At 41.4% G+C, this 25,807-nt stretch overlaps 1 protein-coding gene across 9 annotated transcripts in view; it reads left to right on the forward strand.

Moving 5' to 3' along the window:
- Positions 1-25,807, forward strand: part of SFMBT1 (Scm like with four mbt domains 1) — a 124,057-nt gene that overhangs the window by 84,405 nt on the left and 13,845 nt on the right. For all 9 annotated transcript variants that reach the window (XR_013449630.1, XR_013449633.1, XM_036102583.2 and 6 more), the window contains 12 exons: positions 2,871-2,959; positions 5,567-5,813; positions 6,478-6,572; positions 7,068-7,169; positions 8,419-8,569; positions 10,825-10,907; positions 14,586-14,712; positions 15,957-16,070; positions 18,541-18,583; positions 20,048-20,112; positions 24,660-24,799; positions 25,550-25,659. Coding sequence is in view for 7 of the 9 variants with exons in the window: in XM_036102583.2 (XP_035958476.2) it covers positions 2,871-2,959; positions 5,567-5,813; positions 6,478-6,572; positions 7,068-7,169; positions 8,419-8,569; positions 10,825-10,907; positions 14,586-14,712; positions 15,957-16,070; positions 18,541-18,583; positions 20,048-20,112; positions 24,660-24,799; positions 25,550-25,659 (1,366 nt within the window). In the remaining 2 variants the exon portion in view is untranslated. The remainder of the gene's footprint in view (positions 1-2,870; positions 2,960-5,566; positions 5,814-6,477; positions 6,573-7,067; positions 7,170-8,418; positions 8,570-10,824; positions 10,908-14,585; positions 14,713-15,956; positions 16,071-18,540; positions 18,584-20,047; positions 20,113-24,659; positions 24,800-25,549; positions 25,660-25,807) is intronic.

Raw genomic sequence — 25,807 nt, forward strand, 5'->3', positions numbered from 1 at the left:
ACCTGTGGGGAAGGAAAGAAATAGAATGAAGTGAGGGACAGGGATAGAAGCTAGATTTTCTGAATGTACCTATTTTGTAGATTTGAATTTTGAACTATGTATTTTATACAACTATAAAACAAAATTAAATTTTAAAAAAATTTCTAAAAAACAAAAAAGCATAGAAATGTACTGTGTATGGAGATTGTGAAGTGACCACTCAGAGAACTATTTCTTTGAAATAGTTGAAACCAAACTGTTGGCTTTCAGATAAAATAATTTAAGTGTACATCCCTAATAGGGATAAAACATAGCAACAGCAACAGAAGTAAGCTGTTTTCAATAATCATTGTTAGTGGCAAAGTTGATGTTATTTTGAAGTAGTATTTGGGTATTGTGGGATTAAGTCATAATGAAATGTGTGAGAGCTAGGATTTTCAGCAGGAAAGAAAGGAAACAGAAGTTGGATAAATGAAGTTAATAGAAACAATGTCTTCATGAATTTGTATTGGAAGTATCAATATGAACTCCTGATGTGATTTATGTCTTTAAAAAAGGGGAAGATATTTCTTAGTTCTAGGTATTGAAAAAGCCTAGAAACACAAACAGTATAAAGAATATTAAAAAATGAGCACCCTCAGCACCCTAATTATGACCTCTAAATACCATTTCACCTGAATAAGTTAGAGCTCCTTGGAGAAGGAGCCGATTCCTGGGCTGGGGCAGGAAAGGTACAAGCTGAGCCTGGGACACCGTTCATACCAAAAGTAAGAAAGATGTCAGTGACTGTTTACTAGGGTCATGTGTCAAAAAAGATTCCCTCTGGTTAAAGACCGGACAGTGTGAATTAGTAGGACAATAGCTGCAATGGCCTGGAACATGTCATATGTGATGTAGTCTATAATTTCCTAGTGAGACTTGTAAACAGAACTCTCACTGATTGCCTTTGGAGGATGCTAGGGAAGCCACTGATGATTTTGAAGCCTGGTAGATACAGGGAAAGATAAAGAGAATCAAACAAATATCCTGACTTTTTTCTTTGAATTACACCTCAGGGTAATGAAGTAGTTGAAGAAGTGAAATTTTTCTTTATAGAATATTTTGGTTAGTAAACAAAAAAAGGGATGATGGAAAAATCACCATTTTTAGTCCCTAATGAATCAGTGTATCTATGTAGTGACCATTAAAAGCTGCTAACACCACAAAAGAAGAGACAACCAGACTGAATGTGCTTCTTGATGGATGTGATAGAAGGTTACAACTCCACTTATGAACTGTTCTCGACAGCCCCCTCCAAAAAGAGTCAGATCTGAATTCGATCAAGCCTGTAGCCCTAAATATTGATTTATAGAAAATACAGAGGTCAGTGGAGCAGCTGGTTACCACCCACAGGGAGGCAACCAGTAAAAGCAGACGCAGAAGAACTCTAAACAGACAAAAGGCTCTCTCTCAACAGCAAATATGCTGCTAGAAAGAGAGAGAGAGTGGGGAGATGGCGGGGGAGAAAGAACATACGGATTAAAAGAGACTTGAGCAATATATCAACCATTTGCAGTATATGTATCTCATTGGGATCCTGATTTGACCAAGCAAATTGGAAAAACCATTTATGAGACATATGCGGAAATTTAAAAATGGACTAGATATTTTTTATTGAAGAATTATTGTTAATTTTTAAGGGTGTGATATTGTGCTTATATAAAAAGTTATTTACTTTTAGAAATACATACTAGGGTGCCTGGGTGACTCAGTCGGTTAAGTGTCCAACTTGTGATTTCAGCTCAGGTCATGCATGGTCTCATGGGTTGTGGGATTGAGCCCCATGTCAGGCTCTGCACTCAGCGGGGAGTCTGCTTGAGATTCTCTCTCTCCCTCTCCCTCTGTCCCTTCCCCTCTCGCACACTCTGTCTTTCTCTGTCTCTCTCTCAAATATATTAATAAAAATCTTTAGAAATACATACTGAGATTAAACTGGATGAACTTATATAGTACAATTATATGATACTAGGAATTGGCTTTTAAATAATCTGTGGTTGGGTGGGGTGGACTGTGTGAGGGTGTAGATCATCAGGGATTGGCAAAATATCTGTAAAGGACCAGACAGTAAATATTTTAGGCTTTATAGGCCATGTGATCCCTGTAACAGCTACCTAATGTTACCTTTGTAGTGCAAAGCAGCCCTAGACAATGTGTAAACAAATGGGCATGACTGCATTCCAATAAAACTCTAATTATAAAAATAGACAGTAGGCTGAAGTTAGCCCCCAGGTTGTAGTTTGCCAACAACTCCTGGGAAGACTGACCGTGAAGTGACAGTTGTTGAAGCTGGGGTACATGGGGTCATTATACTCTTTTCTCTACTTTTATATATATTTGAGGATTCCCATCATTAAAAAAAAAAAGTAGCTAACTTTTGGATAAAATTGGGCCCACCTGGGGTGCCTGGGTGGCTCAGTTGGTTAAGCGTCTGCCTTCGGCTCAGGTCATGATCCCAGGGTCCTGGATTGAGCCCCGCATTGGGTTCCCTGCTCAGTGGGGAGTCTGCTTCTCCCTCTCCCTCTGTCCCTCCCCTGCTTGTGCTCTCTCGCTGTCTCTCTGTCAGATAAATAAAATCTTAAAAAAAAAATTGGGCCCAACTCCCTGTTACTGTATTCTCTTTGTTTTGTGTACACCTCTTATTAAACTAATCAGGAAGTAGATCTATCTAGAGGGGGATTTTTTTAAGCTCTGAAAGAAGTAATTTGTTGGACTCAGATAATAAAAGTACAAATGCATCTCTAAATCACTTTCACTGGTTTAACTTCTCTGTATTAGGTTGAGTTTAGTTTCCCTGTGTTCTGTAGCTGACATTATGAGTAGTCATTTGTTTACTCATTTATTCCCTCATCTAGGCATCAGAGATAAAGTGTCTGATTGGGATGAGTTTCTGCGGCAGACCCTGATGGGAGCATGTAGCCCTCCTGTTCCGCTGCTAGAAGGCGTGAGTATTATTGCTTGCAGAATCAGTGTGGAAAACCCGTCTCATCTTCAGTGATATTTTCTGTCCAAGGAATCTTAAAATTGGTTGCTCATTTATCACTCTAAAGCAAATAAGCATTTTTACTACAGACATGACAATGGGTATCGGTGGGTTTAAACTTACCCTCAGAGGTTGCCAACTGGTGCCTTACTTAGTGCCTAAAATGTTCTGAATTTGTTGGTAACACATAAAAATCTAGTTTTCCAGATTCTTCTATGAAGTTGGAAAATGTGGCCTTTTGGGGCTCTCTGTCACCGAGCAGGTGTTGATTTTAATTCAGGAATTTGTAACTCCCACCCTGGGTGACGTGAGACCCCCTTTTCTTTTGCTCAGAAGACAGCAGACCTGTTGTATTCTTACTACCTACCTGCCTTCAACAGTCCTTTTAAATTAGTGTACCTTTTGAGCTTGTCAGTGAATATAATATAGATTTCTTGTTTTTGTGAAATCAGTTTATTGGTTATGACATTTCTAAGTTATATTTTGTTACTTTCTGTCATACCGGTTACATTTTTTGTGGCATATGTGAAATGCAATGTATGAACATTCCAATGTCTCCGCATTTTTGCCAACACTTGTTACTGTCTTTTGGTTATAGCTATGCTAGTGAATATGAAGCAGTTTCTCATTTTGATTTGCATTTTCCTAATGACAAATGATGTTGAGTATCTTTTTCTGTACTGTTTGCCATTTGTATATCTTCTTCTTTTTTTTTTTTTTTTTTTAAGATTTTATGTATTTATTTAACAGAGAGCACAAATAGGGGGAGTGGCAGGCAGAGGGAGAGGGAGAAGCAGGCTCCATGCAGAGCAAGGGGAGCCCAGTGCGGGACTTGATTCTAGAACCCCGGGATCATGACCTGAGCCGAAGGCAGTCACTTAACCAACTGAACCACCCAGGCACCCGCCATTTGTATATCTTCTTTGGGGAAATGCCTTTGCCCATTTTAAAAAATGGGTTGTCTTTTTATTATAGAATTGTAAGAGTTCCTTATATCTGATAACAAGTCCAGTCAGATACATGATTTCCAAATATTTTGTGGACTGTCTTCTCATTTTCTTAATGATATTGTTTGCAGCACAAAAGTTTATGTTGATATAGTCCAGTTTATCTATTTTGTTGTTGTTGCTTGTACTTTTGGTATCATATCTAATTAGGCTTTGTTTAACGCAAGGTTACAAAGATTTACTGCTATATTTTCTATGTGTTTTATAGTTTTGACTCTTACATCTCATTCTGTGGTCCATTCACATTCCCCTTTAAAACTCGATTGGTAAATACTCTATTTCCAGCTGACCTTTATATTTTATCCTCTGACTCATTTCATTATGCTTAGCCAGGGCCTGGTACATGCTAAACAAACACTCAGTAAAATTTTAATGAATGAATGAAATCACGAACAAATGATTTAATAGATACCCAGCTCTACATTGACCTTGATTCTGCCATCCTGATTTTTAGCTGTGAACATGTTCCTCCATTTGTACATATGTTCTTTTGTATATATATGAATATGTAAGTATTCATATATATACAGAGCAGAGCTCTTCTTATTAGGGAAAAAAAATGTAAGTCTGAATATAAAGAAATGGTTAAGTGATGATATTGGAATCATTGTTCCCTTTTATTATTTATTGTAGCCTTTTTTTTTTTTTAAAGATTTTATTTGAGAGAGCAAGCGAGCTCCGGGGGGGACGGACAGAGGGAGAAGGAGAAACAGGCTCCCCGCCGAGCAGGGAGCCCGATGCGGGGCTCGATTCCAGGACCTTGGGATCATGACCTGAGCTGAAGGCAGACACTTAACCAACTGAGCCACCCAAACACCCCTACTGTAGCTTTTAATATGTATCTAGAGAGTGATAATTAAACTTTTCCGTTCCATCAGCATAATCAAAACACTGTGTTCATAGGAACATTGTTGTGAAATGAGTAAAAAATCAGAAACTACTGAAGTGCCATCAGCATATAAGTGGATAAATTACTGCCCGTTTATAATACAGAATATCAGTAAAACAGTATAAGAGAATAAAGATTAAATGTGCTAGAATAGATAGCTGTGATGTATTAAGTGGCAAACATGAATTGAAAAAGAGTATACAGTGCCCCCATTTTCCAAAAAACATGAGAGAGACAGACACAGGTAGATGTTGACTTGGGTCTAGAAAACCCAATCTCAGAGTGGGCGCCAAAGTGTTTATCATGGTTCTTTCTTGGAGGTGGGATTGTAGGGGATTTTGACTTTTGTCATGTTTGATTTTTTGTTTAATGGTGATCATATTTGCTTTTACAATCAGACTAATAATGATAATTTAAAATTTTTTACAACATAGTCCTAGAGACAGGTCTGTTAGAATAGTTTCGTTGCATTATAAGTAGAGTTTTCTTTAAGATAAACGTTTTCATGTCATCTAGAAATAATACTATAGGGACTTGTATGAAATTAGGCCTTTCAGTGTCATGGCTTTGAGTGGGTAGAAATATAAAGGCTCATTGGAGATCCTTTACAGCTTGACTTTTTAAAATACTGTGTGAACTTCTCATAATCGTTTTCACCTCTTGTACCTGCAGCTCCGCAACGGGAGGAATCCTTTAGATCTCATTGCTCCAGGCTCCAGGCTAGAATGTCAAGCTTTCCGGGACTCATTAAGCACTTGGATTGTTACTGTAGTAGAAAACATTGGGGGAAGGCTGAAGCTGCGTTATGAAGGACTTGAAAGTTCTGACAATTTTGAGCATTGGTTGTATTACTTGGATCCGTTTCTTCATCACGTTGGTTGGGCTGCTCAACAAGGATATGAGCTTCAGCCCCCATTAGGTGAAGAGTAATATAACATTTTTCTTTTAACTGTTACATTATTGTTATGTTTTTACTAATGTTGACGAGACAAAAGTATTATTCTGCGTATTACAAAAGTGTAATAGAGATGTTGCAAAAAAACTTATATTTGATTAAGTGCCTATTTTTCTTTTGGTTTATTAATTTAGTAATTTGCCATACATCTTGTACCTTATGGACTCCTGCTCCAACTCATATTGACCTCTTACCAAAATTGAAGAAAAATTTTCTGGGTAGCATTTAGATAGCTATAGGAGTAGGATAGGTCTTAGGATAGGTCTTGGTTCAAAGTGATTTGTTGATTAGAAGAAATAACAACGATCTCAAAACTGGAGTTACTGTTTTAAAGCAATTTGCACTTCTTATTATGTGCTTCAGTTTGGGTGTTATATTATTTTACGGCCTGCAGCAGTCCTGATAATCTTGCTGTGGGTATTTTCACCAGGCCTACTACGCAGGCTCTGAACAGAGGGGACAAAGTACTGAAGTTACGGTGCAGGCTCTGAATGGAGAGGGCATAAGTGCGCTGGAGTCCTTTCTTTCCCCATGGAAAGTGACTTTCTGTTTACATGAATGCTTTCAGAACAGATGTAAAGTGTGTACGTTCTCCTCATTTAAAATGTCCTGTCTTGTTTTACAAAAGCCATCCGGCATCTGAAAAGTGAAGCTGAGTGGCAAGAGATCCTGGCCAAAGTGAAAGAGGAGGAGGAAGAGCCATTGCCGTCATACTTATTTAAGGTAAAACCAAAACGGGACAGTGGGTGCTCACCTTCTCCCGGCAGGTCGGGCAGTCGGGGGTGGCACCGAGCGCACAGCCAGCCAGCCGGCGGGTCAGTAAGGATACCGGGGCGTCTGAAGCAGAAAGAGCTTTGAAGGCTGGAGCGATGCGCATCCTGTTTCTCTTCCAAAAGTAGTCTAGGTTTTCTCCTAACATTCTCCAAAAGTATTTGAGTCTTTTCTTGTCCACTCTTAACTACATAGCCCCAATGCATTATAAAATAAACTTGTTCTCCTCCAGATGGCCTTTGTGTACCAAATACGGGGAGTGGGAGTACTTCCTATGTTTTTGTTTCTGAATAATTTTTTCCAGGAAAGAAAATATAGGATTAAATTATTTACCAGGAACTGGACAGTTTTATTTTAATTAATTAAGAGTAGTATTCAGCTATATATGAGTATAAAATGAATGTGAAAATACTGTATTTTTATTCCCTCTTGGTGTTTACATTTCAGGACAAACAAGTGATTAGCACTCATTCGTTCTCTGTAAATATGAAGTTGGAAGCTGTGGACCCCTGGTCTCCTTTTGGGATCTCTCCTGCTACAGTTGTTAAGGTAAAACGGGGGCAGCTCTTTTGGTACGAATACCTGTCAGGGTGACAGGTTTAGGAAAGTAGTTAGAGTTTTGATCGTCAGGCTTTGCTAATCTGAGCCATGTTTCTCCTAAACTGTGAGGCCAGAATGACTTCTGTGCACATTTTGCATTTGTACTGGCCAGTTCTCTGCGGCCCAGCCAACCAAAGCTTAGGCGCCAGAGTAGTGGGGCATGGTCTTTGGGGCAGGCCTTGAGGTGCGTAACTAGAGGGGACTTACCCGGCAGGCAGGCTGTGGTGTCTGAGAAGTCTGGGCGCGGGTGACAGTGTCAGAGTCCACCCAGGTGCAAGGCTCAGTGGGGGACGTGGGGGTGGGGCAGGCGGTCCGTGTCATGAGATCTGTCCAGGATTGCTCCAGAATGGAGTCCGGAGTCCAGGCTCAGACTCCAGTCTTTTGGAAGGCTGACAAAAGTAAGGCTTCTGTTGAGCGTAAGCACAGGAGCTGGGCAGGTTGTCAGGCCCTGGTAACTCTGTTACTGGCCCTGAGGCGCAAGACAAGGGGTTAGTTCAGGACTAGAGCAGAGCCCGCTTACCCAGAGTAGAGCCAGAAGAGAAGTGTGATCAGAGGAGTGGTCGCTTGGATGCCAAATTGTCTGATCTCTTGAGATTTAATTTTTTTTTTTTTTTTTTTGGCCTTAGGAGAAGATGATTCTAAGAACAGGGAGGGATTCTGACCCTGCAGTGGGGTCAGAGGCCCTTTCTGGAGTCTGAAGGGCCGTGGGGTGTCAGGGAGCCAGGGCAGGTTAATAAAACCTTTTTAGCATTTGAAACTAGGCTAGGATCCAGAAATCTAATGTACAAGTTGTGGTAGACTCCTCACTCAGTCTGAACTAAATTTTGTTTGGAGCCTAAATACTTAGATTTGGACCCAGGTTCTGCTTCTTTCTTGCTGGGTAAAACGGGGCAAGTTGTTTAACCTCTTCTTAAATCCAGTTTCCTTATCTGCAAAATGGGGTTGATCATGGTACCTACCTTATTATGTTGTAAGGAAGGTTAAAACTGAGTTAATGCATGAAAAGCATTTAATTAAAACAGTGCCTGACACATAGGTAACATTTATTGAGTGCTTAGTGTTATTATTCATACCCACTATGGCTATGCAGTTTTGTAACATGTTTGTCCACGCCAAGGAAGTGACACACACATATGTGTCCTTTCGTACATGCACATAAAACCATTTGTCTGTGATGTTTGTTTGATTGTATGCGCAGGTTTTTGATGAGAAGTACTTCCTGGTGGAAATGGATGATTTGCGACCAGAGAATCATGCACGGCGATCTTTTGTGTGCCATGCTGACAGTCCTGGTATTTTCCCCGTGCAGTGGAGTCTGAAGAATGGTTTACACATCAGCCCCCCTCCTGGTAGGTGGTGGTTCTGTTCTGAATTGTTCATCAAGGGCTTATTTTTAAGAAGGATTTGTCAGATGGCATCACCTGGATCTTTTGTCTCTCTCTCCCTCCTCATTGCCCCAGCCTGTCCTTAACATTTTTGAGTTCCAAGACAAATAGAAATGAAGGCCTTGATTCCATATATTTACATATTTACAAGATATAAGTTAAGCTCAAAAACTATTAAATATTAAGTATGTTCTGTCCTCCTACCTTGACAAATATATCTTCATAATGGCCTGGGGTTTCATGCAGGTTCCTAGTTTGCTCCCTCTTGTGTCTGTTGTGAGGGCACAGAGGAGTGAGCGTAGGGCGCACAGGGAGTGTCAGGAGCTGACGTATGAGAAAAGGGTTCAATACCAGAGCTGGGAGGTAGGAGGCAGATGACTGATGGTTTCTGGGCATCCCCTTGGAGTGAGGCTCATCAGACTTCAGAGGAAGGTTTATGATTAAGAGCAGGACTCAGAGAAGCTGTAAGGTAGGAAAGCAGCAACTCATTTTCCTGGTATTTGCAACTTTGCAAAATATAATCTTTTTTTTTTTAAGATTTTATTTATTTAGAGTGAGCGCGTGCGTGTGAGTGGGGGGGTCGGGGGAGGGGCAGAGGGAGAGAGAGTCTCAAGCGGGCTCTGCATCCAGTGCAGAGCCCACATGGGGCTCGATATCACGACCCTGAGATCATGACCTGAGCCGAAATAAAGAGTCGGATGCTTAACTGACTGAGCCGCCCAGGCACCCCTGCAAAGTATAATCTTTGGTCTTTTAATCAAGGTTCTTAAATATGACGATGGTTGACCTTGACTGGGATTTTTAATATTTTTAAACTTACAATATCTGGACATGTCAAATGTTTATCCGACTTTTGTATCAGCACATCAGATTATTTGATTGGCAGTCTGTATATCCCTTATTAGTAGGCTTTTGGTGAACATAGCTTCACTTTCTAAATGGTGAATGCTGGAACAGTGGGCTAAAAGTACTCTTCTGTGTTAAAAAGAGTCATAAACTCAGGCCCTTTTGCTGTTTATTCAGCCTCCATTCATCCAACAAACATTTGTGGAATGTTTGCTATGAGCTAGGCATTGGGCTTTGTCTGTCACTGGGGAGACAAAAGTGAGTATGACAGTTCCTTCAAGGAGCAAGTAGGGGAAAACAGTAGTGGAGTCTCCAGGTTCTCCATCAGTGAACAGAGAGTGGGCATGCCTGCCTGGTGGTGGTGGCAGGAGGGCACACGCCTGCAGGAGGATGTTCTTGCTTTGCTGAAAGGCTCTGGACGTCCCAAGTTCTTTATCTTACCTGCTGCCTTTATGTGAAAAGGAAAAGCAATTATTAAAGCTATTGGAGCTTTCAGCATTGTTATAGACAACTCCTCTGTCTCTGTAAGTAGGAGGAAAGTAGTGGATTATGTAACTGAAAATGCAGCTAATTTGCTGTGAGGGATAGAGGTGGAGGCAGGGGGAGAGCGTGGTGCCGGTCTGAGGTGGGCAGAGGAGGGGCTGCAGAGGCCTGGGCGGCTGTCAGGGGGCGTAGTGGCCCGCGGTGTGCCTGCGAGCTCCTCCGCTCTGTGCGGCAGGGAGGGCTGCTCCGGAAACAGCAGGGCAGCCGGGCAGACGGTGCAGCCAGCGCGTCGGGTGGGAGAGGCCTCTGCCGGCAACCGTGGTGGACTGAAGCAGGCAGTTAAGCTCAACTCTTTCTGAAATGAATTCATGATTGAGGTTGTAAGAGCATTGCGATTCTGTAGAACAGGAATCTGAAAACAGTGCCGAGAGCATTGTGTCGGGCGTGGCTAGGATGTGTGAAGGCATAGCTTCGTGAGAGGCAAGAGACCATCTGCTGGCTCTCCCTTTAGAGCTTAACTTGGAAGAGAATGGAGAGTAAGACTGGATTTATTAGTACAAATCAAGTCCAGTCGTAAGTGGCTTAAATTCTTCCAGTAAACGGCCAGCAGCTAATCATATAAAGTAGTGTTGAAAATAAATGCATAGTTTGAAACTTGAAAGTTTAAAAAACGTATCTGAAGAATTTTATTATATTGCTATGGTTTGACCAGAGTTGCTCTGTTTTATAACCTGAACGATGCTTTGGATTTATAGGTGGTTTTTCCTCCTCCCTAAAATGAGCAAAGTCCTCAAATTAGCAAATGAGAAGTTGTGGGTGGACACCTGGCAGAGTGGAAGAGCCAGGCAGGCATGTGTGGTGTGAATCATTGTTTTTGTGTCCTTACCTAGGCTACCCGGGCCAGGACTTTGATTGGGCCGACTACCTCAAACAGTGTGGTGCTGAAGCTGCTCCCCAGAGGTGCTTTCCTCCGGTGAGAACCCCGGTCCCCTCATTGCCATGCTCTGGGGCTGCAAGGCACTGTTGTGCTTTCCATGCTCACGTGGTTATTACTCAGTCCTCTCACTCAACCCAAATGAGCAGCTTGTTGAGTATAATAAAATGGTCCAAGGAAAAATTAATTGACTGCGGAAGTTAATTTGTTAATTTAATTGGTTTTTAAAGTTTATCAGTTTTTTTATTTAGTTGAAATCATGTACATTTTTTAGTTCATAATTATTTTTCGTTGTTTAAAAAAATATGAAAAAATGTTTAAATATTAAGTAGAAAGAAATCATTAAAGTTATTTAAAAATACTTCTGTGAGAATATTACATGCATATGGTTTACAATGCCAAATAGCAGTAAAAAGCTTTACAACATAAAACAACAGGTCCCTGCCCTATCCCTTTCTGTGGTCTCCCTTTCCATGAGTACTCATTCCCGTTGTTCTCACTGTTGTTCTGATATTTATACTTAAATCATTTTCAAAATAGTATGCTGCCATCTTTTGAGTCATTAATTTTAGACATGTCTATTGGTTGTATGTTATGGTAAATGAGCACTTAGCTATTTTATATTACCTTTCTCCTCTTTCTTACTCACCTCTTCTTCCTGTTAGAGTTATATTACAGTTTGGGGTTAAATCTGAATTGAGTATTTACACTATGATATGCAGTCATATATTATTCACAGCTGAGCACTGCATTATTTTATGATTTTCTTTTTTTTATTTGTCCTCAAGTTAATAATTGCCTTGTTTTTCATAACTTAATTATCTTTTTTTTTAAGGGTTTATTTATTTGAGAGAGAGAGAGAACACAAGTAGGGGGAGGGACAGAGGGAGAGAGAGAGAATCCTTAAGCAGACTCCCTGCTGAGCACAGAGCCCGAGGCGGGGCGGGGCTTGATCTCATGACCCTGACATCATGACCTGAGCCAAAATTAAGAGTCTGATACTCTGAAGCAATAGGGATGCAACCTTCTTGTTGCAGTTTGTAATTACTTCTCCTTTCCCCCATCCTTTCACGCTTATCTTACCCACACCTGTTTCGGCAGCGGTTTTCCAGTGACTCCGGTTTATTCTTCCCAGCAGCAGCTATCGTTTTCTGTGGGTGTGTGTGGTAGAGGAAGGCAGCTGTCTCACTGACAGGAGCCCAGGAGGACCAAGAAAAGGCTGTGCCACCAACCACTTCTGCAGAGTCTGAGATTCCGCCCTGAGCGAGGCGAGATGACTATGAAGAACACTAGCACCTGGGCCTGGGTCATAGTCCCGTGTTCGGCGCGAATGCTCGCATAGCTGCCCTGTAGCATTTCCCGGAAGTCTCTTGGGTCCAGCTAGACCTCTGTGTTTTTCCTAGTTACAGTTATTTCTTTGTATTTTAGGGTAGAAGGGTTAAAGTACAAGATATTCCATAGACACATTCTCTTTTCCTCAAGTCTGTGACCACTTAGATAACCTTGATGTAGGAACTTTGTCATTTCTAATATTTTTCTTAGAGACATCCCTCTTAGCAACCTCCATTCTCTCTCTCCCCAGACAGGTTGCTCACTAGGCTTGCCGTGAAATTTTAGGCCTGGGGACTGCCTTCAGTGTCACTCAAGGATTTGCCTCTCCCCTTTCTTAAGATTTAAGATTCCTGTTTTGTATGTCTAACCACAGCCTCTTTCTTGGTTTATTCCCTTGTTTGGATGGAGCCCATCTCCCAGTAGCTTCCTGAAATGAGACGCAAGAGAGGTAAATTTTAATAGACTTTGCATCTTTGAAAATGTCTTCATTCTATTAACTTGATTGATAGTTTGGCTCAATGTGGAATTTTAGGTCAGAAGTTACCTGAGCAATTTAAAAACGTCATTTAGTTGTTTTCATCCTTCCAGTGGAACTGTCGAGAAGTTGAAACCTGTCCTTATTCTTGATCTTTCATAGATGATCTGCCTTTTACTCCGTCCCTGGAAGGTTATAGGATCTTTATCACCACGTTTCCTAGCCGAGCCACAGCGTGGCTTGTTGGCCTGTGTTCATTCACTTGCTGGGTTCTCAGCGAGCACCTTCTCTCTAGACATTTGTTCCTCTCTGTGCTGGGAAGTGCTCTTGCATCTCTTTGATTTCCTTCCTTGCATTTTCTCTTTTCTCTTTTTCTGGATTTTCTTTTATTTGTATGTTGGCCCTCTGGATCAGACCACTTTTCCCAAACTTCATCTTTCAACCCTTCTTTAGAGTTTTTAATTTTTATTATCACTTTTTTTTTTTTATTTTCCAGAACTATTTCTGGTCTCTGAATATTTATTTTTAATAGCATATTATTCTTGTTTTAAAGATATGATAGTTTTTCTTATCACTCAGGGGATGTTAATTACCCCTGCCTTTTGGGAAATTTTCTTCTTGCATAAAAAGTTTTCTCCACTTTGCTTGTTTTGTCTACTTTGGTCCCTAGCTTTCATGTTTTTAGATGTCTGGTAATGCTTGGTGATTTGCTCATATTTAAGAAGGGGGGTACTAACAGTTAAAGCCGATTGGAAGCTCTGAGCATGTGGGTGGGGCTTGTCAACCTTGAACTTCTTTTTAGGGTGAGATCTGGCTGGCCATTTGTCAGGGACACCTAAATCCATATCTTCCTGTGTTTCTTCTTGGGCTTGTCATATGACCACGTATTTCCCCGTCTTAGAGGCAAGGGCTGGACCTCTCAGCATTCCATGTGCAAACCCCTGTTTTGGGCACTGCATGTAGGCTCCCAGCAGCTCCCGTGCCCTCCTGCCCGCGATCTCTTGTCTCTGATCCTCTCTGGAGGATACATCTCACCTTTTGTAGGGGAAGGGATGGGATAGTTGCTCTGGGGTGTGGAGTGGAGGAGCCAATGGTATGACCTAACTGGTTCTTAAATATTTTCAGCATATCTTGACTATTTCTTCTCTACCTGCAGTTGCCTAGTACCTGGAGCTGCCTGTTCTTAGCCTGCTTCGCTGCCAGCTTACACTCACCCTTCTGTAATCTGCTACATTAGTTCTAGATGCTCTTCTAAATTTTAGCTTATAAAATGTTGTTATTGTCTCCTGTTACATCTGTCCTAATAGGTTTATGTAAAAAAAGAAAAAACACTTTAGTTTTAGTGTGCTGTCAGAAGGAAGAGAGAATCAAATATGGTTCAATTCTCCATTTTGACCCAGAAGTTGCAAATTTTTCGAACATATATTTTCCCTCATTCATAAGCATTATTTATCCTGACTGCTTTTTATAATACACACATAAGTAGGAACCAGGCAGCTTATTGTGTGATCAAGCCCTTTATGGGAGGAGAAACAAACCAACAGTGGGTGAGAGCCAGTTGGTTCAGGGCACAGACCTTCGGTACTTCATGTTATTGAAAACTACTAATAACCCAGTGAGGTAAGTGTTCTCAGGGTCATCTGACAGATGGAGAAACAGGCAAAAAGAGGTTACACAGCTTGAGTGCAGTCCCACAGGTAGCAATAATGTGGGTATACCTGACCTCAAAGACCATATACTGCTTACAGCACCAAGAGAGACAGACATTTTGACTTTAAGAAACAAAACAAAGCAAAATAAATGTATAGCTTCAAAGTGTTACCGTAGGGTTAAGTATTACTTGGACTAGGTCTCTCAGATGAGCCCATGAGTTAATAGAATGTGTTTGGATTTGATCATTTATTTTCCAGTCCATTTCTGAGCATGAATTTAAGGAGAATATGAAGCTTGAGGCAGTGAACCCTCTTCTCCCCGAAGAAGTATGCGTTGCCACCATTACTGCGCTGAGAGGCTCCTACCTGTGGCTCCAGCTGGAGGGTGAGTGCTGGACCCCAGAGACGCCCTCCTGCGGCCGCTCTTCTCTACCCTGCCTGCTTACCCCAGTGATGTGGCTTGTTAGGCTGCAGCAGTTAGCTAAGGGGGGGTCTTGCGAAGACACTCGTAATGTGTAGTGCAAGATTCTTAGCTAGAAACTTCTCTTCCCGTCCTTGACTTTCAAATTTTAGAAAATGAATGTAAGCAAAAAGCCTTCACTGCAGAGTCTCCTGTTTTCTTGAAGGGAAAGTAGAAGTCAGATGGCGTATGTTTTGATATAACCAGAATATATAAGCATGAGCATTAACATGTAGCTCATTTAAGAGATAGTATTTTGTTTGCCCCTAACCAATAGAACCAAAAAGTATGTAAAACAGAAAAGATATACTAAAAGTAATGTTCAGTGATTGGATGGGTTTGTGGATGGAAAGCATTGTGAGCACTCAGCACTGCAGTTACTGAATATATGGCCTGGGTTTCTTTCTTATTTGGCTACCAAATAGACTTGGTACCTACTCTTTCCAGTTTGTAGAATTGGCATTTAATGCAGTTGTCAGAGACAGTACTGAATCTACCCCTGCTGAGCAACATCACTTCCCGAGTTGACTTCACTGGTCTATACCTTCTAGCTTGTTCCCAAGGACCAGAATTAACGTTCTCATTGAGTAAAACTGTCACTGTTGCCTTTCGTTTTCCAGCTATTTCATGGAATTGACTATATTTGTCAGCCATCTGAATGATACTGCTGGTAGTTGCAGTTGCTTATTTGCTGTTCTCTAACTAGGGGTCACCCTGTATGCCCACTACCCATTTTCTTTTTCTTTTTCTTTTTTTTTTAAAGATTTTATTTATTTATTTATTTGAAAGAGAAAGAGAGACAGCATGAGGGAGGGGGAAGGGCAGAGGGAAAGAGAGAATCTCAAGCAGACACCCCGCCAAGCAAAGAGCCTGACGTGGGGCTTGATCCCATGACCCTGAGATCATGACCTGAGCCGAAACCAAGAGTTGGATGCTTAACCAACTGAGCCACCCAGGCGCCCCCATTTTCGTTTTTGTACAGGTATGCATAGGGCATATTTAATTTTTTTCCTTAATGTTTGTCAATACAAAAAAGTATGACTTCTGTGTAAAAGGAACTTGCTCAGGTGATTTTGTGTCTGCATTCCTGCAACGGTAGAATATTGTCTAGAAAGTAGTTTCTGAAGAAGGCTGTTTAATGGTCTAAAACTTTTTTAAAATCTAAACAGGTTCTAAGAAGCCCATACCGGAATGTATTGTGAGTGTGGAATCCATGGATATATTTCCTTTGGGCTGGTGTGAAACCAATGGCCATCCCCTCAGCGCCCCTCGCCGAGCACGAGGTAGCTGTCTATGTCTGGGCCAGGGGGCTGATCCTGTGTGGCTGCTTCCAAATTAGGATGAATCTGGACATTACAGAGAAAAACAAAGTGGTGTTCTGGTTGTCTGTTCCTGCATAGGAAATCACTTATTGCAACAAGCATGGATTATCTTAGCGGTTTCTGCGGGTCAGGAATCTGGGTGCTCTGGATCCAGGCCCCTCATGAGCCTGCGGTCAAGGTGTCAGCCAGGACTCCAGCCATCTCAAGCCCCACAGCGGGGAGGATCTGCTGCCATGTAGCAAGAGTCATTCCCTCATGGCTCTTGGCCTGAGGGCCTCAGTTCCTTGCTGGCTGTTGGTCGGAGCTTCCCTCAGTTTCTTGCCACATGGCCCTCTTTGTCGGGGAGCCCACAACATGGCAGTTGGCTTCCATCAGAGCCAGCCAAGAAGAGAGGAAGAGAGGTTGAGGAAGGTGGAAGCCAGAGTGTTTTGGTAACCTAACCTGACACGTCCCACCCCACTCTCCCTTTTAAAAACAGCTTTATTGAATATGTCATTTATATAACATAAAATTTGATCCTATAATCCAGTGATTTTTAGTATATTCATGGAGTTGTGCAGCTGTCACCACAGAACATTTGAAAACATTTGCATCGTCTCAGAAAGAAGCCCTGTACCCCTTGGCAGTCACCTTTTTACCTCCTGCCCCCCAGCCCTAGTTTTCCTACTGTATAGGTTTGCCTAATCTGGACAATTCCTGTGGAATCGTGCAACATGTGATCTTTTGGGATGGGCTTCCTTCACTCTGCATAATGTTTTCAGAGTTCATCCTGTGTATTTTTAGTGCTATTGCATCGTAGTGATAGGCCACATTTTCTTTATCCGGGTCTCAGTTGATGGACATTTGGGTTGTTTCCATTCCTTAGCGGTTATGAGTAACGCTGCTGTAACATTTGTCTGCAGGCTTTTATGTGGACAATGTTTTCATTTCTTGAGTTTAACACTTTGAGGAACTGTTAGACCCTATTCGTCCCCACCAGCACTGTGTGAGCATTCCACTTTCTCCACATGACTTTCTGAGTTTTTTGTTTGTTTGTTTTGTTTTTTGGGTTTGTTATCGTTGTTTGTTGGGTGGTTTTTTGTTTGTTTCTTTTTTATAATAGCCATGCTGGTGGGTATAGGGTGGTATCTTACTGTGGTCCAGATTTGCATTTTCTTAACCATTAACTATGTTGAGCACCTTTTCATATGCTTATTGATATTGGTATATCTTCTTTCAAGAAATGTCTATTCAAGTCTTTTGCCCATTTTTTTAATGGGTTTTTTGTTGTTGCTGAGTTGTAGGATTTTGTTATATATTCTAGATATTAATCCTTTCCTTATCAGATACATGATTTGCAAATATTTTCTCCCATTCTGTGGGTTGCCTTTTCTCTCTCTTGATGGTGTCCTTCGGTGCACAGAAGTTTTAAATCTTGATGTAGTCCAATTAATTTTTTCTTTTGTTGTCTCTGCTTTTGATGTCATATCTAAGAAATCGTTGCCAAATCTGATGTCATGAAGATTTTCCCTTACGTTGTCTTCTAAGAGTTTTATAGTTTTAGCCTTTATGTTTAGGTCTTTTTAAAAATTTATTTTTAAAAATTTTTTTATTTTTTTAAAGATTTTATTTATTTGATAGAGAGAGAATGAGAGAGCATAAGCAGGGGGAGGGGCAGAGGGAGAGGGAGAAGCTGACTCCCCACTGAGCAGGGAGCCAACGTGGGGCTTGATCTCAGAACACTGGGATCATGACCTGAGCTGAAGGCAGATGCTTAACTGACTGAGCCATCCAGGTGCCCCTTTAGGTCTTTTTTTAAAACTTTTTTTTTTTTTTTTGAGAGAGAGAGAGGGGAGGGGAGGGGCAGAGGGAGAGAGACAAAGAGAATCTCAAGCAGACTCAACACCCAGCACAGAGCCCAATGTTAGGGCTTGATCTCATGACCCTGAGATCATGACCTGAGCCAAAACCAAGAGTCAGACTCTTAACTGACTGGGCCACCCAGGGGTCCCTATGTTTAACTCTTTGATCCATTTGGAGTTAATTTTTGTATATGGTATAATGTAAGAGTCCAACTTCATTAATGTGGGTAGTCAGTTTTCCCAGCTCTATTTGTTAAAAAGGCTGTACTTGACCCATTGAACGGTCTTGGCATCCTTGCCCAAATCAGTTTTTCTTTTGAATATCTTTTCTTGTGTAGAAAATATTCATAGGAGTCGATGGATTTAAGAACCTTGCAAATACTATTTTTGGTCTTTGTATAAAGACTCCTCCTACCCAGAAAATGTGCCTCAGTCTAGATACTCAGATATATCACCACTTAATTCATAGTACTTAGTAGTTAAATATACACATGACTGGGTTTTAAGTATGCTAATGTTAGCTTAATATATGTATAACTTTTCCTTTGTTTATTTTTCTTGACATTTATAGTTTTATTTTCTTCTTACAGTACACAAACAGAGGAAAGTTGCAGTGGTTCAACCAGAAAAACAGTAAGTAATATACTAGTATGTTTGAACAGTTGACATTTGAAAGTTAGAATATCTAGAAAAAGAAATCACTATTTCAGAGAGTATATCTCATATGTTATTTTCTCAGGTAGAAGCATAATTCTTTAATTCAGCTTTTGATAGGTTACATACTTTTACTTACACCATATGCATTTTCTGAAATGGCATTATATACAAAAGGGTAAAATGCCTTCTCAAGATGTTCCCACCAGTTGAGTTTTCTTTGGCTTTTAGAGCCTGAAAGCATTTGCATAAGAGAGGAAATAGAATCTCTGTACTGTTACTTGTTAAGGAAGAGCAAAAATTATAAATTAGGATATGATATGATTTGTCACAATGAAAAAAAACTTGAGGTGGAAGATAGTGGCTCTGAAAGAAAAGGTGCACTCAGGGCTGCCTTTGTGTTCTTTTGGGAAACCCTTTATACCTTCATACATAGCTTTTGAGAAGCAATTTAATTAGTGATGCCTTAAAAATACATGTACATGTGTGTTTCTAAACACTGGGTTTTCAATTCTGTATTAGTTTGCACAAGCTGCCATTAACAAAGTACTACTGACTGGGTGGCTCAAACAACAGAAATTAATTTTCTCCCAGTTCTGCAGGCTGGGAAGTCCGAGGTCAAAGTGCCAACCCGATTTGGTTCTGGCCGGGCTCTCTTCCTGTGTCCTCACATGGTAGGGCCAGCTGGAAGGGAGAGCTAGCCCTCCTAGGTCAGAGTCACGCCTTTATTTACCTCGTAAGAGCTCTGTCTCCAGACACAGTCACAGTGGGGCTTCAGGGAATGAATTTTAAGGGGACAGAATTCAGTCTATAGCAAATTCTGTGTAAGTTAGGGCTGCTTCTGTGGCTGTGTGAGTAATAAAACTGACAGCAGACGTGGAGAGAGAGGCCACAGAATTCAGTTCCAGGTAGAGAAGTGAGATAGCAATGTCAGCAATCTGGCCTTGGATTTCTCCTTGACTTAGTTGTCGAGACGGATCCAAAGTTTTAGTCACGAAGTAGTCTAAAAACGAGAAGTTAGCCTTTTTCATTGATTGCTGCATATAGAATAATTCTCTGATTTTTAAAACATAATTTGTCTTTAGTTTTGAAAATGATAGAAGAAAATAGACCCTTATATGGAATGTTTTTGTTCTTTGACTATTGAAAAAGATGAAAAATTTGCTTATGGTTTGAGAATCCCAGAAGGAATTCTATAATTTGTTGCTCACATGAATGAAAGTTGATTTGAATATGAAGTATTACAGACTGTTGGCTCGTTAAACCATGTACATAGTTTTAAAAACAATTGTTAAAAAAATAAAAGTGTGATCAGGGAAGCACCTTCTGTTATACAGTTTGCAGTCTGCCACATTTGCTTTCTTAGATTTGAAGGAAACGAACCTTCACACTTCACTGACCTTAAGGATTATCTTACTATTTTGTTGTGTTATCTTGACCCAGAATACCATCCTCCAGGACTGTCCATGAGGGCCTGAAGAATCAGGAGCTGAACTCCACAGACTCAGGTATAAATAAGTGTATGCAGCCTTATGGAAACGAGAACCTTCTGTTTCTTTTAGTGGACTGTATCTGAAACAGTACATTTGATTTATAGGATGTAGCTTCACAGAGGGGTCTCTTAATGGTGACTTTAAAGACTTATAATTGTCTGAGGTGTGTTTAGTTTAATAATTATCTTTAGGATGATATTTCTGTCCATTTATAATTATAACTATTCTCTTCTGATCACTTGTTGGGTGCCAAGGGCTCTGGAGGGGTCAATATTCTCATCCCTGAGTTTAGATGAAGAACCAGGGGCTTTCTAGGTAGTGCAGTCTCTTAAGCTGGGTGGTTGAGAGGTGGATGTTTATTGTTCTTTAAACACTTTCTGCGATACACACATTATGCTACATATTTCACAATTAAAAAAATAAAGCACTGGAAAAATAGATTGTCCCAGAGGCAATGCCTGATGAATGAAGCAAGAATCATTGCTGGAGGCCAAAGCCTTTTGTCAGAGGGTCTCTCCCTGGAACTGCTCTCAGCTCCGCCTTTGCTGGTTGTATGCTTAGCATCTTGGCTGTGTGTATTCTAGCACAGATTATGCATTTGGATGGCATTTAGTAAATGCCTAGAAAAGAAAAGAAATCAAAGCTCAGAGAGGCCACACAGCTTTATGAATAGATGGGTCAAAATGTAATTCGGGGGGCGCCTGGGTGGCTCAGTTGGTTAAGCGACTGCCTTTGGCTCAGGTCATGATCCTGGAGTCCTGGGATCGAGTCCCACATCGGGCTCCCTGTTCAGCAGTGAGTCTGCTTCTCCCTCTGACCCTCTTCCCTCTCGTGCTATCTCTCATTCTCTCTCACTCAAATAAATAAATAAAATTTAAAAAAAAATGTGATTCGGCTCTTTCTCAAGTTCAAAACTCACACTTTTGTCTTTTCCACTCACTGCCTTCTCATTCTATCTCTTATAGATAGAGGATCAGGGCCTTTTCAAAAAGTGATTATCTTCATTATAATAACCAGTTTGCTATACTTGTTTACTTTTATTTCCTTATGGCTCTTTATAGAACTTATCCCTGTGTTTAACAGGCATGATGACAGTGGCATCATTGTTTTATTCATGATATTAAAGGGAAGGTATTTAAACTTTATCTATTCAATAGGTGATTGGCATATAACTGCTAAAGAAGTAACCCTTTTATTTCTAGTTTTCTAGGAACCTTGGTCATAAACACATGTTCACCTTGACAAAATAATTTTTCCTTAGCATTGGATGATCATATGATTTTTCTGTCTAAGCTTATTAATGTGGTGAATCTCAGTGATAGCTTTTTTTCCTAATGTTGAATCATCCTTACATTGCTAGGATAACTCTTACTTGACCATAATGGTATCTTTTGAGTACCCAGCAGAATAGCATTATTAGTAAATATCTTTTTTAAAATTACCCATTTTTTTATTGAGATATAATTGACATATAACATTGTATTAGTTTCAGATGTACAACATAGTGATTTGCAGTATTTGTATATATTGCAAAATGGTCACCACAATAAGTCTGGTTAATATCCACCACCACAAAGTTATAATTTTTTTTTCTTGGGATGAGAACTTTTAAGATCTATTCTCTTAGCAATGTTCAGGTGTATAATACAGTAATATTACTACTACACTCAGCCATGCTGCACATTATATCCCCAGGACTTATTTATAACTGGAGGTTTGTACCTTTTGACCACCTTTACTTATTTATAACTGGAGGTTTGTACCTTTTGACCACCTTCACTCCCTACCCCTGCCTCCGGCAACCACCAGCCTGTGTTCTGTATCTGTGAGTTGGAGTCTTGTTTAAATCCCATATATAAGTGAGATCATATGATATTTGTCTTTCTTGGTCTGATTTATTTCACTTAGTGAGTAAACTCAGGGTCCATTCATGGTGTCACAAATGACAGGATTTCTTTTTTTAAACGGCTGAATAATATTCCATTCTTTATCTATCCATGGACACTCAGGTTGCTTCTATATCTTGACTATTGTAAATAATGCTGCAATGAACATGGCGGGGGTGGGGGCAGATATCTTTTCAAGTTAGTATTTTTGTTTCCTTCAGATAAATTCCACCCGAAGTGGAATTACCGGATCACAGGATAGTTCTCTTTAACTTTTTGAGGAACTTCCATACTGTTCTTCAGAGTGGCTGTACCAGTTTTCATTCCCGTGGTATACCAGTGTTCTCTTTTCTCCACCTCTTCGTCAACACTTAATATTTCTTGTCTTTTTGATAATAGCCATTCTTTTTTTTTTTTTTTAATATTTTATTTATTTAGTTGACAGCACAAGCAGGGAGAGCAGCAGGCAGAGGGAGAGGGAGAAGCAGGTTCCCTGCTGAGCAAGGAGCCGATGTGGGGCTCGATCCCAGGACCCTGGGATCATGACCTGAGCCGAAGGCAGACGCTTAACCGACTGAGCCACCCGGGGGCCCCGATAATAGCCATTCTAACAGGTGCGAGGTGATAGCTCATTGCGGTTTTGATTTGGTATCAAAGGTAAGGTGAATTAAAAAAGTAAGGCAAGTCTTTAAAACTCTAGAATTAAGACACTAATATTTCCCAAGTGACTTCAGCCATGTTCTTTTTTGGTTTGTGTTTTGTCATAGTTCTGGTTACCTTGGAAACAGTCTGAGACTGATATTTGCATGCCGGAGTGTCACTGGGGCGTGCTTTTGGGGAACAGCTGCAGGGGCGGAGGACAGGATTGGGCAGAGGGAGAAGTTGAGTTGCAGTGCTGTTTGTAACAGAAGTTTCTTCCAGCCCACAAGGGAGCCTTTAAGCTGGTGTGGCCACTCAGAGTCACCCCTAGTTGAGGCGTAGTGGCCACACCTTTGTACTCCCTTTTGGTCAGTTATTAGAAGTGGGCTGCAGCTCCCTGTCTACTCACAAAGGGTGGGACCTTGGGCAAGGTGTCTCTCTCCTAGTGAGAAGGTAGGCTGAGGCTAATTCCAGGATAACGTCCAGCTGAGAGCCGTAAGCTGCCCATACTGCCAGCAGGGGGGAGCATACGGGCCTGAATCCTGAAGAGGGGGATCTAGGTGGCAGAGTTCAGATGGAGAAGTGGGCGCCCACATGCTGACCTCTGTGCTGAGACTGCGTTCTTAGTTCCAGAGTGAACATTCTGTGCTTCAGGATCCTATCAGCAGTGGGCAGTGCACACATTCCCTTTCCCAAAACAGTGTCCATCAGCAGGGCTTCTCTCTGCTTTAGTGTCTTTGAATTTTGTATATTTATTAGTGGAATTGCCAACTACGATGAGGGAATAAAAAAACATTATATTGAAGTATAGCATTCACACGGAAAAATAGAGGGGTCTCTATGCCCACGTAACACCCCACAGTACTTACAGAACTTAGAGATGTGTTCATAGCATACTTTCAGCCTTGAGAAGGAATCCCAGGCGTGGGAGGATGCCTACCTCATAGAGCACTGCTGACATGCTAGTTTGGTGGTTTTAAGGGGACAGACTGTAGTTCTGGAAAATGTTCATCATCACTGCCTAGAAACATTCCAGAATAGATTACTGAATAGTTGACTTTCAAGAATCATCATGGGTTCTCATGGGGAGCCTGGGCACTCAGTTGGTTAAGCGTCTGACTCTTAATTTTGGCTCAGATCATGATCTCAGGGTCATGAGATCAAGCCCCATATGGGGCTCGTCGCTGAGTGGAGAGTCTGCTTAAGATTCTCTCTCCCTCTTCCTCTGCCCCTCCCCCTGCTTGCATACATGCACACGTGCTCTCTATCTCTTAAAAAAAGAATCCTCATGAGTTTTTTTTTTTTAATTCATTTTTTAAGAGTTGTTTTCTTTTTAAAGGCTTTATTTATTTGAGAGAGAGAGAGCGTGTGTGCTGGCTGGGGGAGGGGCAGAGGGAATCTCAAGCAGACTCTGCGCTGAATGTGGAGCGACCCCGAGATCATGACCTGAGCCAAAATCGTGAGCCCAGTGCTCAACCAACTGAGCCACCCAAGGCACCCCATCATCATGGGTTCTTAAAGTCAATCCTTTACTTCCTTTATTGATGGAAGTGTGAGACTCTGAAACAGTGTCATATTAACCCTGAAGTCAGTCTACATGTAATTCAGGCTGTTGTTTGATGTGGGCAGAGTGATGAGCTCTGTAATAGAGTTGTTGTAAGTCTAAGGTATTTCCAGGGCACTCTCAGGCAACGTGTTAAGCTTCAAAATATGTAATTTATGGGCACCTGGGTGGCTCAGTCGTTAGGCGTCTGCCTTCGGCTCAGGTCATGGTCCTGGGGTCCTGGGATCGAGTCCCACATCAGGCTCCCTGCTCAGCGGGGAGTCTGCTTCTCCCTCTCCCACTTCCCCTGCTTGTGTTTCCTCTTTCGCTGTATCTCTCTCTGTCAAATAAATAAAATCTTTAAAAAAATATGTAATTTATGACTTTATATAATGGTGGATATGCTTGCCACCCCCCACCCCCTAGTAATCCAACTTCGGAAACACGGAGTGGAAAATGACTGTTCTGAATATTTGTTTCTCTTCGCTTCCCAGTTATGATTAATGGAAAATATTGCTGTCCAAAGATATATTTCAACCACCGTTGCTTCTCAGGGCCATATCTTAACAAAGGAAGAATCGCTGAGCTGCCTCAATGTGTAGGACCTGGGAACTGTGTTCTGGTCCTCAGAGAGGTAAGGTTCTTGCCAAGGGCAAAAGAACTTGGAAATTTCACAGCAGTCTCATGGACTCATCCGTACAAGGATCTGCATGCCATACATGTGACAATGCTAGGTTTGATCAGAAATGACTCATTTTTCTCCTGTATTGTTCAATGAACCAGACACATCATTACTTTTGCTCCTTCGGGAACATTCACTTAGGCAGTTCTTCACATAGCATGCTCACCTCTGCTTGTATAGAAAGGGCTTTTGTCAGAGGCTGCCCGAGCATGGCGCAGGGATGAGTGGGAGCATGGTCGAGGAATCAGAGGCTGCGTGGCACTCCCGGGGGGCCGTGTTAAAGCTGCACACCTGCCAGGCTTGCCCAGCTGCCCGGCCAGGCTGCCACGCTCTGTGCATACCAGATGTAAGGACTGCTGGGGCTTTCAGCCCATGGGGTGGCAAAGCAGGGTCTGGGGAGGCCGAGCTTCTGTGTCTTCCAGGACTGGCAAAGGATTTAGAAGCATATGCCAGAGTAATTTTTAATTCATGGTGCCTATTTCTTCCTGACCATAGTGTTTTGAATGTCTGAGAGGGTCTGATTATTGTCTTAGTTGCCACTTTGGTCAGCCGTCGTATCTTGAATATTATTATTTTGTTAGTATTTCTTAATGAATATGACTAGAATTAATCTCCTAAATGACATTCTGGGGGATAACAAGATTCTCATAGTCTGCTTTTCTCATTCCCAACCCATATTTCTGCTTTAAAAATGGAGCGCAGGTCCTCACTTTACTTATCAATGCAGCCTATAAACCCAGTCGTGTCCTTCGGGAGCTGCAACTGGACAAAGACTCTGTGTGGCATGGATGTGGGGAGGTCCTGAAAGCCAAGTAAGTAACCTCCTCTGCCCTTTATTCTTACTTGTCTTTAACAGGCCACAGAGCCCATTCTTCCATGTATCATGTTAGAATAGTTATGTCCTCTCGGTCAGTTCTTCCTCAGCTGTTTGTGGTGAAGGACCAGATTCGTTTTCTTTTG

This window comes from Halichoerus grypus, chromosome 1 (assembly GCF_964656455.1).
Source record: "Halichoerus grypus chromosome 1, mHalGry1.hap1.1, whole genome shotgun sequence".
Classification (NCBI taxonomy): Eukaryota; Metazoa; Chordata; class Mammalia; order Carnivora; family Phocidae; genus Halichoerus; species Halichoerus grypus.